Below are 15,547 nucleotides of genomic sequence, written 5' to 3'. Positions count from 1 at the left end.
ACCAGGTACCAGGTACTGAACCCAGTGGAAAACCCCCCAAAAGTGAACCATACCGAGCCGTACCATGCTGTACCATACACTGGAAAAGCGCAAATAAACCAGCTCATGACCAGCTAAGCACCATCAGTTCAGACCAGCTGTCATACTTCAAAACATACCTAACCAGCATATCCCGGTTTATTCAACAGGGAAAACAGATCCACCACAAACCTAGCACAGATGAAACAAAAACCTAGCACAGACTAAACATAAAACCACCACAGACTAAACCTAGAACTATTACAAACCCAACACAGATTAAACACAAACCCAGCACAGACTAAACCTAGAACTAGCACAAACCCAACACAGATTAAACACAGACCCAGCACAGACTAAACCAAGAACTAGCACAAACCCAACACAGATTAAACACAGACCCAGCACAGACTAAACCAAGAACTAGCACAAACCCAACACAGATTAAACACAGACCCCGCACAGACTAAACTCAAAACTATCACAAACCCAACACAGACTAAACACACAGATTCAGCACAGACTAAACCTAAAACTATCACAAACGCAACACAGATTAAACACAGACCCCACACAGACTAAACCTAGAGCTATCACAAACCCAACACAGACTAAACACAGACCCAGCACAGACTAAACCTAGAGCTATCACAAACCCAGCAAAAACCTAACACAGCATAAGCTAACACAGACCCAGCACAGACTAATCATTGAACCATAACAAACCAGGCTAACATAAAAACAACACAAACCCAGAACAGACCAAACACTGAACTGTCACAAATTTGACACAGACTAAACAAAGAACCATCACAGACCCAGCAAAGACCCAACATTAACCAAGTACAGAACTACAATGGTCAGACACAAATTTACCACAAACCCCCCAAAAATCCAAAGTGGACTAAACACACCCTACCCAAACCAAAATGTGGGTCCAAAAGATAATTAAGGTTTAATATGATATTACAAAATCCAAATTAAAGCACATCTTCTATGTATATCTTCAAATGTAAAAGTGCAATTGCTATGTTTGTTCATAGGAACTATTGACGTGTTGTGAGGAGGGTAAAGGAGAAATTAAAGATGGCCTGGAGGTTATGCTTAGTGTGCCTAAAAAAGCTAATGATGCTATGCACCTCAGCATGCTGGAGGGTGAGTAACAAACATACACACACAGACACAGCTTCCTAAACTAAATCCAGTCCTTCTTCTTTAATCTTTTATCATTGTTCAACCTCTTCTTCCTTTTTGCTCTCTCTCACTCTCAGGTTTTGATGAGAACATTGAGACTCAGGGTGAGTTGATTCTGCAGGAGTCATTCCAGGTTTGGGATCCAAAGACTCTGATTCGTAAGGGCAGAGAGCGGCACCTTTTCCTTTTTGAGATGTCTCTCATCTTCAGCAAGGATGTCAAAGACTCCAACGGAAGGAGCAAGTACCTCTACAAGAGCAAGCTCATGGTACGGGTTTTACTTTAAATTTGTTTAGTTGTTTAAATAAAGAAATGCTTGCTTATCAGGTTATGGATGGCAGTACTTTATAATAGACTGAATTATTTCATGTTTGATCTATGCTTTTTTACTCTGCCTAGACCTCAGGACTAGGAGTTACTGAACATGTGGAAGGAGATCCATGTAAATTTGCACTCTGGGTTGGACGGACACCTACCTCAGACAACAAAATAGTGCTAAAGGTATGATTCACGTTCCAAATTGATACTTCATCCAAGGTTTTTTTTTTTTTTTTTTTTTCTCAGTACTGCTGTCACTTACTGTAATTTTGGCTTCTAATAAATGTTTTCGTTGCTTTCAAGTTTATTTTTACACAAACATTGCTAACTGGCACAGCACACAAGCATGTTTCATTACTGAAAAGTTGCCTCTGATCTCAAATTAAATGGATTTTTCCATTAGACTTTGTTATCCGAGGATCTTTGAAATAGATCACATGAGTGGATATGTTTTCAGGTTTTGAATTTTCAAGTGCTGTAGCTCTGGCTTGAGTCATTCCATTGTATAAAATCATTTTGTGAGACTTGTAAGCATTAAAAAAAAAAAAAAAGAAAGAAAAAAAAACACTTATGTAACTTGTGTTTCTGAATTGTTGCCCTTCATCTCTGAAGACATAATTGAATCATGTAATGACTCATATGCCATTCTATATGTTATCACGTGTAAATAGACACATGGATGCAAAATGGATACACCCATGTTCACAATTTTAGCCTGCTTACAGTTATTAAACATCGTTTCCACCTATTTAATTTCTGTAATCTGAAGAAGTGAAAAACTAGGATGGGAATTGATTTCATCCTTTGAGAATTGATCGAATCATTGATAGAGTTTCATTGACATTTGGTTGGAGGCTGGGACCTTAAAGAAAGTACATTAAGAAGCAGAGCAATTATATTTTGATAAAAGATTAGAAAAGCTTTTTTATGTGCATAATAAGAGCAGGAACACATTAAGTAGGTAAACAGTTTTTGACTTCATTTGAACTCTGACAAGTCCAATTGATATTTATGTCTGTTGTGTAAATTGAGGTTCATTAATGTTTTGTTGTCTTCAATGCATCCCCAGGCTTCATGCATTGAAAACAAACAAGATTGGATTAAACATGTTCGTGAAGTTATCCAGGAGCGTACCATCCATTTACGGGGGGCACTCAAAGAGCCAATCCCCATTCCCAAAGCCACTGCAACCAAACACAAGGGCAAACGGTATGTTAACACCTCACATCGGTCCAAATCGATAAGCAAGTATTAATCTCTGGATCTCAGAATATGTTAACACAGAAAAAAAATGGTTTTATGACTGTCTAACCAGGGTGGCTTTTCCTTGGTCAGTTTGCACTTTTGAATGATATATATTATGTTGAATAACAGGGATGGAGAGGACTTAGACAGTCAGGGTGATGCAAGCAGTCAGCCAGACACCATCTCCCTCGCTTCCCGCACCTCCCAGAACACACTGGATAGCGACAAGGTGAGTGGGAAAATCTGTCTACCTTAGTCTAAACGTGCCATGCTACACCTGGTGTTCAGTTCTGGTGTTTTGGTGACATGTTTAAATCTGCAGCATTGTAAGAACAAGGAAAATTGTTTCATGTCTGTACTGAATGTTTTAGCCTCACGCTAAAAGCAATAATTTAATTATTTTTAATAACAAAGATTTAATACGCTGTTGTGGTTAAAAAACCTTTGTGCCATTACATTCAAAGACCACTGTAATGAAACCTGAAATACTGAAATCAAGTTCGTAAAGGGATAGTTCACCCAAAAATGAAAATTCTGCCATAATGTCATTCTAAACCCATACGACTTCCCATTCATTATTGTAACACAAATGAAGATATTTTTAATATTTTTCATCACTTTTGTCCATCCCTTCTCACGTCAAATAATATCTGTGTTTACCATATTTAATGAGCTCTATGTATGTGCAAGGAAGACTTGGTTTAAACTGCTCGAGTCACATGGATTACTTTTACAGTGTCTTTTGAAGCATTAACATTTTGTTTGTGTGCACTTTCAATGTATGGACAAAAATTATAAGTGAATATTAAAAGCTGTGTTCATTTACATTAGAAGTGATCATGATAAGGATCAGGATAAGTAAATGACAGAATTTCCATTCATTTTGGGGGGTGAACTATCTCTTTTATTATTCTTTTATTTAGTGCTCATGAAACATTGTGGACATTTGCAATGCCTATAAAGTTTATTTAATCTTTACCAAAACTGGTTCTGATCATTTTCAATTCAGTAAATGGATTTCTGACGTTCAAAACTATGATAGTGCCAGTGACTAACTAGAAGCACTACATATCTGCCACCTTTTTTCATACTGGCACAAAAGTTTGCAGTTATATTTACCACAATATCCTGACAAAACCTTACCAATTTTATGACTGTGTCACCTTGTGGTGAAAAGTTACAAGTACTTCTTGAAATACTTATAATCTTCAAACTGCACATCCTACAATCACTGGTGAGGATTCTATGACTAAACAACTTTACATGCCATGTTTGTGCCATCTGTGTGGTTGGACCCATTATTGCTGCTTGAAGCTATATTTCATAATAGGCATTTCATATCAGATGGATGAGCATTCATATGAAGTACTTCATGGTTACATCTTGTTCTAATCCAAAGATTTAAAGAACAGAATCTTGTCCCCGCCCCTAAATTTACACTCTTCTTTAGAGATGATACTGAGCTGCTGGAAAATCAGTGAAATGTACAAAAGGCTGCACCACACTGGCTTGTGTCCAAGAAACAGCCTACATCTACAAAAAAAAATGATTTTAATTATGAATCAAATCTTAAAGAACAGTTGATTCCAGGCATTAGTTTTTAGAGAAAATATAGGTGAATCTCCAAATAGGGCCACTTTCACTACTTCTTGACAACTGATTTTTGTATAATGTTTGATGGTGGGGATTTTTAATTTAATGAATGAATAAATAAATGCTAGATTGTTTCTAAATAAAAAATACAAAATATAGAACCTGTGCCATAACACTTTAACAGTAATAAAGCTACTCATTATCATTAGCTTAAAATCAGTTGCATTTCTGTCACTATGCAATTGTGGCAAGTGGTAATCACAGCATTATTGTCAACTGATATTTATTAATATAGCACTTAATACGAGACAGACAGTGGTATCAGTTGTAATAATAAATGATGAAACATCAAGAGCTGTAAAGCAGCTCTACAGAAGATAGTGCCTGACAATTTTCAAATTGACAATATTCAGCTCAATTTAGTTCAGTGTTATTTAGTTCAATAGTGTCAATGTTGTTCATCAATTATTAAGTTCAGCTATAAGGAGCAAGGCATTTTGTGTCACATAAATACTCAGTTAATTTAAAACATTTAAAAAATAGTTTCTTAAGTGCAAAGCAGGCATTTTTATGAAATTATTATATATGACCATGGACCACAAAACCAGTCATAAGTAGCACAATAGCCAAAACATTGTATGGGTCAAAATTATGGCGTTTTCTTTTATGCTAAAAGTCATTCGAATATTAAGTAAAGATCATTTTTCATGAAGATATTTTGTGTATTTCCTACCGTAAATATATCAAAACTTAATTTTGGATTAGTAATATGCATTGCTAATAACTTTTTTGCACCTTCATATCCCAGATTTTATTTTATTTGTATTTAGATTTTTTTTTGTCCTATCCTAACAAACCATACATCAATGGAAAGCTTATTTATTCAGATGATGTATAAACTTTATTTAAAAAAAAAATACCCTCATGACTGGTTTTGTGGTCCAGGGTCACATTGGATGAATGTTAAAAATTAGTAAATAAATTGGTACAATTCTTTATAGTCTCTCATTTAGAATATTTTAGGATTTTAATGAGAAGTTTTTATATATACAAACATTTCAGGGAACAGAAAATTTCTCCTAATTGAATATGAAATCAGCCATACAAGAAGTTTGGACACAGTGGCGTCCAGTAGTTCCAGTATTCAATTAACCTGATTACCAACAGACGTAATGAGGGTCCTCATTTGGGAACGTTTGTTGCTTCGGTTGCTTTGGATTTAGCAGCACAGACGCTTGTCTTCCCACTCACAGTCAGTGTTCTCCTCTCACACGCCTTCACACATGTGTGTTTTTGTCACCGATATGTATTGCAAGCCTCCTACAGCAACACACATTACTTGCTGATACCGTCCGATCTAAACACACTTGGACATCTTAATCCTTCTCCGTCTTCTCTTCCATGTCAGTCCATTCCCCGTCTCTTTATGACATACACAAACACGTCAAGAGTCACTACATCCACTCATGTACCCTCACGACCCCGCACAAAAGCTCACTGTTTTAGACATCTTAACACACACAGAGCCCTCTCAGTTCACGGTGAGGTGAAAAGGTGAAGCTCTCAGAAGCGGACGAGTTGTTGCACGTCACTTCTAATGAGCATTAATTTGCCTCCTGCTCCTTTAAATCTTGGCACATTGTGTCCGTCTCTGCCTCTTCTCCCTTCCTCCTGCCAGGCGTCACTCCTTCAGACTGATTCCATCTCCGTAGCAATGCGAGGATGTGTCAGCAGCCTGAGTGCTTGAGCGTAAAGCGTAGATGAGATTCGTTTTGATAAGACACAGTTATTCAGTGCTCTTCCAGATTGAAGGATATGGCATTGTCGGAAATGTTTTTTTTTTTTTTTTTTGAGCCAGACCATTCTTCTGTGTGATGTTTCCTGCTTAAGGATGTACTAGGGGGTGTTGTTTTGGTAGAAACATGGCATGTAAAGGTTCGGGGTCAGTTGGTCACCTTTTGAGCTCATTGGCGACGCCACATTACCAGTGGGTACGTTCGTTATGCCTCTTTTTTGTCATGTTTGTTGTCTTGATCACATATATTTGAATTTATATTGTGACTCTATGCCTTCCTCCACAGTTGTCCGGTGGTTCAGAGTTGACGGTGGTCATCCACGACTTCATGGCCAGTAATGGATCGGAGTTGACTGTACGCAGAGGTCAGACGGTGGACCTTGTAGAAAGGCCCCAAGACAAGCCCGACTGGTGTCTGGTTCGCACCACTGACCGTTCACCTGCCCAGGAGGGCCTGGTTCCCAGCTCTATGCTTTGCATCGCCCATTCCCGAAGTAGCATGGAGATGGAGGGCATTTACAACCATAAAGGTAAGATGGACAGCTTTCCTGGGTTAGATTCCATTGGACTAAATTTACTTAAAAGTTTTGGATTTTTTTGGGATGTTCATGCTGGTCCTTCCTTGTTATGGGGTTAGATCAAGATGGCTTCAGGATTTAGGTTTACACTTCACAGAGGCTGCACTACTTGTATTTGTCAGTGTTTTGAGTTTGTGAGGTCCTGAGAATCTGGAATAGTGTTTGATGTTCCTTTCCAGTCATGGGAAGAGCTTCTGTGTAAATGCTTGAGGGATTACTCAAAGACACGTCAACACACGCGTCTGGGGTTTCCAGCTGGTTCTTTGTATAAGAGTTGTTAAGTAACCACCTTTGACTCGATAGGAATCTCAGCTTTTTAATCTGTTTTGGTAGCATTTTAAAAATCATTTGATTTTTATTGAATACTTCGAGGATTGATGTTTGATTACAGTAATTACGGATACAGATTTCTAGCTGTGTGCAAGCTTAAGCATGAAATATATAAACCAAAATTAAATCGGATTATCCTAATATGGGTGCCAGATATTGTGTGTTTTCTCTCAGGAGGAATGGATCAAAGCTGTGAACAGGTGTGTGTCTGTTCTTGACTCACCCTGAACCCATATAAAATTTTAATTGCAGTCCAGCTTTGCTCTTTCTTGTTAGGGTTGAAGTGTGTTGAGCATGCAGTAACCATGGTGATGGGCTGTGTCAGGTGATGAACAGGGTTGCCAGGCTGTTGGGGATTTCCCTGCTAGGATCATATCCATGTACACAGGACAGTTAATGTGATCTTGTGATTTTGGTCATGCAATTAAAACCAGCCGGTTTGTAAACGATAATACATAAGTTTGGGGTCAGTATTTATTTTTCAAAGAAATTAGTACTTTTATTCAGCAACATGTGGTCAAAAGTGACAGTAAAGGCATTTAAATTTGTATTTAATTCGGCTGTAGTAAGTACTGTACATCTAGAACAGGGTGGTCTGCAACCTTCGACATCTAAAGAGCCATTTTGGCCGAATAAATTCACGTGGAGCCACAAAACCTATTTGATCCCTAAAAGGATGATAACACTTAGGGCTGCACGATTATGACAAAAATCATATTGTCGATTATTCCCTTGAAATTGTAATTGCGATTATTAATTACGATTATCACAATTTACATTGAATGTTTATACCATTGTTTGATGCAGCTGCATGCCGTATTTTTATATGAAAACAAACAAGCTGAAAACACTCCAACTGAAAAACTTTTAGTGCTTTTCTATAGTATCAGGCCTCAAATGTCAAATATACATCGGATTGGTTTCTTCTTTAAATTATAAAAAAAAAAGTAAAAATGTGAATGGTATTATAATGTTATACTAAAACTAAAAAAATGGAAAAACACTTAAGATAACATGCAGAAAGGAAAAAAAAACATATCTTAAGCGTGCAGAATAACATAAGTGGACTTTGAATGATTAATTGCCGCATTGACCGATTACGTAATTGTGGCATCCATAATTGTAATCGCGATTAGAAATTCGATTAATTGTGCAGTCCTAATAACACTGCATATAGCTAAAGTTTTATATTCAGTTATATTACAGGGCAGGGACAATCATTTCAGAAGGGGGACAGAAATGTCAAATGTAATAATAATAATATTTATTTATGTAAAAAATGGGGGGTCTTATCTCTTATTTAATTGGCTAAGAAATAAAATGCACTGCTGGACAATAACCAATATATTTTCCTAATGACGATTTTATGATTATGATGGTTTATAATACTAAAAACACCATTTCTGTTTGTATCACAGAATAAGATGGAAAATATATTTTATAGCTTCTGTACTGTAATACATGCTATGTCAGTTAGCACTGTATTATTCATATACTTTATTTATTATATGGAGAAGACTTGAAAAACAAAGCATATATTGTTGCAGTCGTTTATTGTCTTCACGTTTCAGGTTTATGCTTGTTATTCAGCTTAGCTACAGAGATAGTGGGATGCCTTTGACAATATTAGGGATTTCCTGGCATGTCTAAAGTTATTATTACTTCTCTTATGAGTCCATTTTGGACTTTCTGCACGAAAGCGCTCTCCGGTTTCGAGTATGAATGAAACATACACCGCATGAGAGTGTTCAGAGATCTGTGATGTTCACATCATTTGGATATGAATAAAACGTATCCAAAAAGATGTTGACTATCTTGTCTCTTTTAATTTAAATCTAGATTTATTCACACTGGCCCTTAAAAAACCTCTATGTGAACATACTTGGCCGAAAAAAAGTGTACGGGAAGAGTTAAGGTTTTATTAAATGTTAAGATGTTAAGAGGACACGTCCTCTGCGTTTTCTACGACCACGCTGCAGGGAGCCACTGCAAAGGGTTGAAAGAGCCACATGCGGCTCTAGAGCCGCGGATTGCCGACCCCAGATCTAGAACTACATTTGTTCGTCAATTCCTCGTGATCAAAGATGTGTAACATGGAATTCATGGTGGTTAGTCACTGTTTTTGAAAACTGAATGGACCATGATTTGTGACAAAGACTTGATCACAAAGGAAGAGCATGTGGTAAAACTGAGAAGGTCACCAGGCAAAGATTTTTGAGGTCACCCACACAAGGATGACTGGGCAGCATCCGAGAGAAGATCATTAGTGTGTGCAGGGTGTGGTGTTCAGTTTGGGGAGTTCTGGGAAGTTACTGAAATACTTATTTTGACCTCATGAGGTAGTAAGAAAATGCTGCACAAATGTTTCCCAATCTATCTATCTATCTATCTATCTATCTATCTATCTATCTATCTATCTATCTATCTATCTATCTATCTATCTATCATCTATCTATCTATCTATCTATCTATCTATTTATCTATCTCTCTGTCTGTCTGTCTGTCTGTCCATCCGTCCGTCTGTCTGTCTGACTGTCTATTAAAGACATGATCAATGAAAAGCTGTAAAGTTACGTAAAAGTCATATTGAAACTAATGATGTTGATATTTTTTGCAACTACTAAGTTAAAAGGACACATACCTGTCATTAATGTCCATTTTATGACATCATTACAAGTAGACAAGCACCTTTCCTTTGGCGGAGGTCATGGGAAATGTCAAACAGCCGGTTCTCTTACAGCAAGGACAATCTGTATTTATAGAATGTGAAATAGGAACCGTCATAACTCACGATGGCCAGTGTATTCAACCTCTTCAAATTGCTGCCCAGACTATTTTGTTCGCTGAAACGTTCAAGGTATATTTAAGGCAGCTGGTGTGTTGCAACGTGTCCAGAGGGGCTGAAAGAAATCAAACTTTTAGGATACCATGAAACCAGAGCAGAATCTTCAGTAGAATGTTGATTAGTTCTGGCATAAGCAGTTACGGATCTGCGTGTGTGTGTGTGTGTGTGTGTATGTATAGCAAAGGAAGCAGTTTGACTGGCCACAGACCAGCTACTGTTAAGCAGCCAAAGACGCTTAAACAGGGAGATCTTTGTAGCCATCCGCCCCGGTGCAGCCTGTAAGAGAGGCAGCCATTTGTGTAGGTGATATAGAGGCAGTTGTTTGTATAGTTTACTTGATTTTCATGCTGTGACCTGATATTGGCCAAGCCTACCAGTCGTACTGTACACTTTAAAACTGTTTTTTACAGCTGAGATGTATTATTACTGTGTTCCCAATGAAAAATGCTGAAAATGTTTGAACAGGTCAAAGCTTGACTGATGTTGTTTTGTTGAATGCCATCATCCACATTGCATTTTTAGAAATCTTCAAAAAAAAAAAAAAATAAATATAATATATATATATATATATATATATATATATATATATATATATATAAAATATCTGTAATGCCATTTTTTTTTTTTTTTGATTTTACATTTAGATTTTTAGATTTGCGTGAATCTTACAAAGCCAACCTGTCAAGAAACATATCATATTTCTCCCTGAAATCAGGTTAAACTGTAATCTGTAAAAAAAAAAAAAAAAAAAAAAAAAAACGATTTCCTGGAAAAGTCTTTTAAATTAATAGAAAAAAATATGTAAACTTGCAAATGTGACAGTGCAACCTATAAAATAAAAGTGGATAAATTGATATACAGTAAAAGGTAAATGTGACCCTGGACCACAAATCCAGTCATAAGTAGCAAGGGTATATTTGTAGCAATAGCCAACAATACAATGTATGGGTCAAAAATATTGATTTTTCTTTTATGGCAAAAATCATGAGGATATTAAGTAATGTTCCATGAATTTCCTACCGTAAATATATCAAAACGTATTTTTTGATTAGTAACATGCATTGCTAAGAACTTCATTTTTGACAACTTTAAAGGTGATTTTCTCAATATTTAGATTTTTTTGCACCATCAGATTCCAAATAGATTCCATGTCAGCCAAATATTGTCCTATTTTAACAAACCATACATCAATGGAAAGCTTATTTATTCAGCTTTCATATGATGTATAAATCTCAATTAAAAAAAAATAAAAATAATTACCCTTATGACTGGTTTTGTGGTCCAGGGTAACAAATGTAATGAGAATCTCAACTAAAATTTGGGGGCAAGATGACATACAGAAGTGCAAAAAAAAAAAAAAGCATAATATACAAAATATGACCTGCTTATATTTTTTGTGAGCTTCCACCATTTAGAAAACTGCTAGAAACGCTGAGACTGCCTAATTTTGAGAAGACTTTAACTCTGACTCTTTCAGAATCCCATTTTTCATATTAAAGAATTGTAGGTTACACCTCTTTCCTCTCTTTGAGTCTTCTCATCCGGTTTTCCCTTCCTCCCTCTCTCTCATTCTGAGCATAACTTAGTCACAGCTGTGCATGAAACACCAAACCTCCCTCTTTCTCCGTCCCCCTTCCTCTCTCCCTCCCTTTCTTTCATAGTCCATCACTCTCCTCTCAGCATTATGTGGTAAAATCCTTTCAGTTTAGAGGAGTTGCTGTAGTTTGCCTCCTCTGTCCGGATTGCCTCTTGGTATGGCACATGGAATACACTCATTTTTATCAGTCAGGCCACTTTGTCACATGGGTTCAGCTTCAGGACGCTCAGAGAACTGCAAGTATTGGCTGCTGGATTTGGGTACGTGCCTCACAGGACAACAACACTGTCAGGACTGAATACAGTAGTCGTAACTCAGCTTAATATAGTGTGGTTTATGTTTATTTAAGAGGATTCAGTGTTTTTAGGAAATGAAGCATAGGGTATGTTGATATGCAGATGTATAAATCATATTCAGGGTTTATATTAAGATTCACAAGAGGTGCTTTTAATGCACAACTACAGAGATTACATGGAGAAGTATTTTTTTTATTATTATTATTATTATTCAAATGTGATTTTTTTTTAAATATTTTTATATTTTATTATATTTATTGATCAGCTATTTTTATTACTCATGGCATCTAAGAATGAGCTGAATTTTTCTTTTGTTCCTATGTCTATTTGGTATTAATAGACATTTTATAGATGTTCAGGTGTCTATAGAATGCTATTCATATTAATTTAGTTACTACACTTTCACTTTAGTGAAAAATTTCTACAGGCATAATTTTTGAGGCGACCAATTCTTTATGTTCTTTATGATGATCTACTTCTGATTTAAAATAAATTTTAATATTTTATATGCTCATAAGTCAGAAATGTCAGGGAGATAGAACTGCTATGATTTAGTAATGAATAAAAAAATAATTCTTATTAAAACAGTTATTATTTTTTAAGAACACTTTATTACCTAGGTAATCATAAATTAAATTAAATTAAATTAAATTAAATTAAATTAAATTAAATTAAATTAAATTAAATTAAATTTTATAAAATATATGAATATACCACAGATCCTCTGGAGTTTGTGTCAAGGACAAGTTTCTTAAAATTTGTTTGACTTTTTTGTGACAAGGCAAAATTAGTTAAGTTTGTAATTAGTTAAGTTTGTAAATTTGTGACATTTTCTGAAAACTGACTGAATATGACTGAATAGTTCATAAATTTAATAAAATAAATGAAATATATATATATATATATATATATATTTTCCTTAAAAAATGTACATGTAAAAATGTTTTGGAAAGTAATTGTTAAAATGTACAATACTCAGATGTTTTAAATTGGTTATTACTTTAACTTAATTAAAACACATATAATGTTTTTAAAATGTAAACTTTGCTTGAAAATATTATTTTTTACCTTATGAAATCAAAATGAATACAGCAAGTACATTTATATAACTTGGCACATGTTTTAAATCATTTTTCCTTTTTTATTGTTAACATGTTTGTTTTGTCATTGACCCAAATAGCACTGGAATAGGAATTTATGATGGTGTTTATATTTTGCTTTTGTTCACAGACTGATTGATTTAGATGCTATGTTAGTGATTACGTGTTCTGGGCCAGGGCTGTGCTTGTATACAGTCTGGGAAGTCTTTGTACCCCTAATAAAGGTTGCTATGCACATGCAGCAAAACATTGTAAAACCTGTGCATGTGTTCATTATTAATTCAGACATAAGAGGCTCTCAGTGAAACGCTTATTCGAAAGCATCATAAATTAGAGGTTCTAACAAATGAAACTCTTTCTAAATATTACCCCTCAGTCCTTGAAGCCTTGAAGTGAGAGATTGTGATATCACACCCCTTCCTAATTAATGAATGTTACCTCAGTTGGAACGGAAAGTGTTTTTTAATAGTTCTTCATGTTTTCTGTAATATTTCAAATCTGTTTATATATGATTTATATATGGTGTAATGTACAAATTACTGTAAGGTTCATATCAGGGGATAGCCGGACAAATACTGTACACAGTGTCCAACACAGAACTCATTTCTGTGGCGCGGAAGGCTCGGTTTGTTCAGGTGTGAATTTAACGGCAGTGCAGGAGGAAGTCATTTGTAACACAACTGCAAACACACACCACATTCATCACTGATATATCTAGTAACAACACCCAAAATCAATTATCATAAACTTTTCCGTTCAGAGAAATTTCAGAAATATTCTGTTCTGGACATTGCAAAAACTAACATGTCTGTGTCAAACTGGCTAATTTACAGTTTCTGTCCTGCTATGAAGGATGTAAAAAAAGACAGTAACAAAAACACACACACTATTGTTTCTCAGATATTGCTTGTTTTAGATAAACCTGTCCAAAAATGCATAAGATGCATAAAAAAACAAAAACTAACCATGATTGTTCACTTGCCTTGTTAGTCTTGATTCAGTAGTTCTTGAGCCACAGTAAGAGTTTATTCAATTACTTTGTGAATCAGTTCAAATGAATCAATATAATCATTTTACAGTGACATCAATAGTAATATTATTTCATCGCTAAAATTTATGTGTTCATCTCTTTGTTCATTACTTTGTGGAGTTTGTTTACGAGGTGTAGCTATGTGTGTGTGTATATTTTTGTCAAATACACAGAGTGTGGACTATGACAGATGGGTCACACTAGGGTCAGCTACTTCAATATACTGGCCAGAGTGAGGGGACAAACTACTGAGAGCAAGACAGCTGAGAATTCATATATACAACATAAGAAAGATTTATATACTATATTTATATAGTAACAGTCAATAAAGATCTATTTATTAGCTCTTGATTTTTCCACTCCTCTCGTTTATCAGAAGCCTTTCTTCTGCACATCAGTAGATGAGAGTATCATATGTAAGGACATATTCTCTAAGGAGCAGAGAAGGGATTTTAAGAGGGTTTTGCAGTTTCAGTTTTGAAGAGGGCTGAAAACAGAAAGCTCTCTGAAGTGAAAAGTAGAGCTGCGATTTGCATCACTATAGAGTCACCTCGTGGTGAGAAAAGCACACTCGCACACTTCTCCACAAACCCCAGAATAATTTGCATCAGATAGCATCTGTCAGATTTGACTTTTCAGATATGCATGTTATCATTTTAGTTATGTATAAAACATTTATTATATAGTTAAAACACAGTAAACTGGCTGCATTTATATTGCGATACAAATATTTGTGTCTTTGTGTTATATAAAAAATATTGAAACAAATGTCATTTATTTAAAACAAATAAATAAATAATTATATTAATAATGGCCGTAATAATAATATTGCAATAATTCTGTTTTGAGAAATGGTAGTGGCCCCAAAAATATTTGCACACTTAAAACCAGATATAAAAATATTTATGTCTTTGTGATATATAAAAAATATTGAAACAAATGTCATTTATTTAAAATAAATAAATAGTGATATTAATAATGGGCGTAATAATAATATAGCAATAATTCTGTTTTGAGAAACGGCAGTGGCCCCAAAAATATTTGCACACTTAAAACCAGATATAAAAATATTTATGTCTTTGTGTTATGTAAAAAATATTGAAACAAATGTCATTTATTTAAATTAAATAAATAAATAAATCATGATATTAATAATGGTTGTAATAATAATAATGCAAGGACACTTTTTCAAACAAAACCTTTTACAAAAAGAAAAAAAAGAAAATTCGGAAATGTAACCTTCTGTATATCACTTCAACTAAAAATCTTCCTGCCATGCAAAACTAATTCTGGAAAGTTAAGTTATCTCTAAAAAAAAAAAGGTTACTATTTGTATGGTGGTGCAACTTGGCCCTTTATACTGTACATGTGATTCATGTGTGTTGTTTGTTTATTTACAAACAGAATATTATTTTTATATCATGTTATTAATTACACTTTCTAATGTATGATACCATGTTGTTGATGAATTCTTGACGTTTTATTAACTGGCAGATTATTGATTTTGTTTTTGAATAATGATTTGTATAACTGTACAGCTATGAACTCATGCCTGTTGTTTTCAGCTGTTCTATAAAATAAAAATACAGAGGCCCAGCAAGACATGTA

At 35.0% G+C, this 15,547-nt stretch overlaps 1 protein-coding gene across 1 annotated transcript in view; it reads left to right on the top strand.

Annotated features, from left to right (window-relative positions):
* The window catches only part of triob (trio Rho guanine nucleotide exchange factor b), a 132,389-nt gene that overhangs the window by 94,296 nt on the left and 22,546 nt on the right, over window positions 1–15,547 (top strand). Inside the window, 6 exon segments of the mRNA XM_042740505.1 lie at window positions 1,062–1,173; window positions 1,290–1,480; window positions 1,612–1,713; window positions 2,600–2,739; window positions 2,905–3,004; window positions 6,450–6,693. Of these exon segments, the coding sequence (XP_042596439.1) occupies window positions 1,062–1,173; window positions 1,290–1,480; window positions 1,612–1,713; window positions 2,600–2,739; window positions 2,905–3,004; window positions 6,450–6,693 (889 nt within the window).

This window comes from Cyprinus carpio, chromosome B16, assembly GCF_018340385.1.
Source record: "Cyprinus carpio isolate SPL01 chromosome B16, ASM1834038v1, whole genome shotgun sequence".
Classification (NCBI taxonomy): domain Eukaryota; kingdom Metazoa; phylum Chordata; class Actinopteri; order Cypriniformes; family Cyprinidae; genus Cyprinus; species Cyprinus carpio.
Note: the sequence above shows the minus strand (reverse complement) of the source record. Positions and strands in the feature narration are given on the sequence as shown.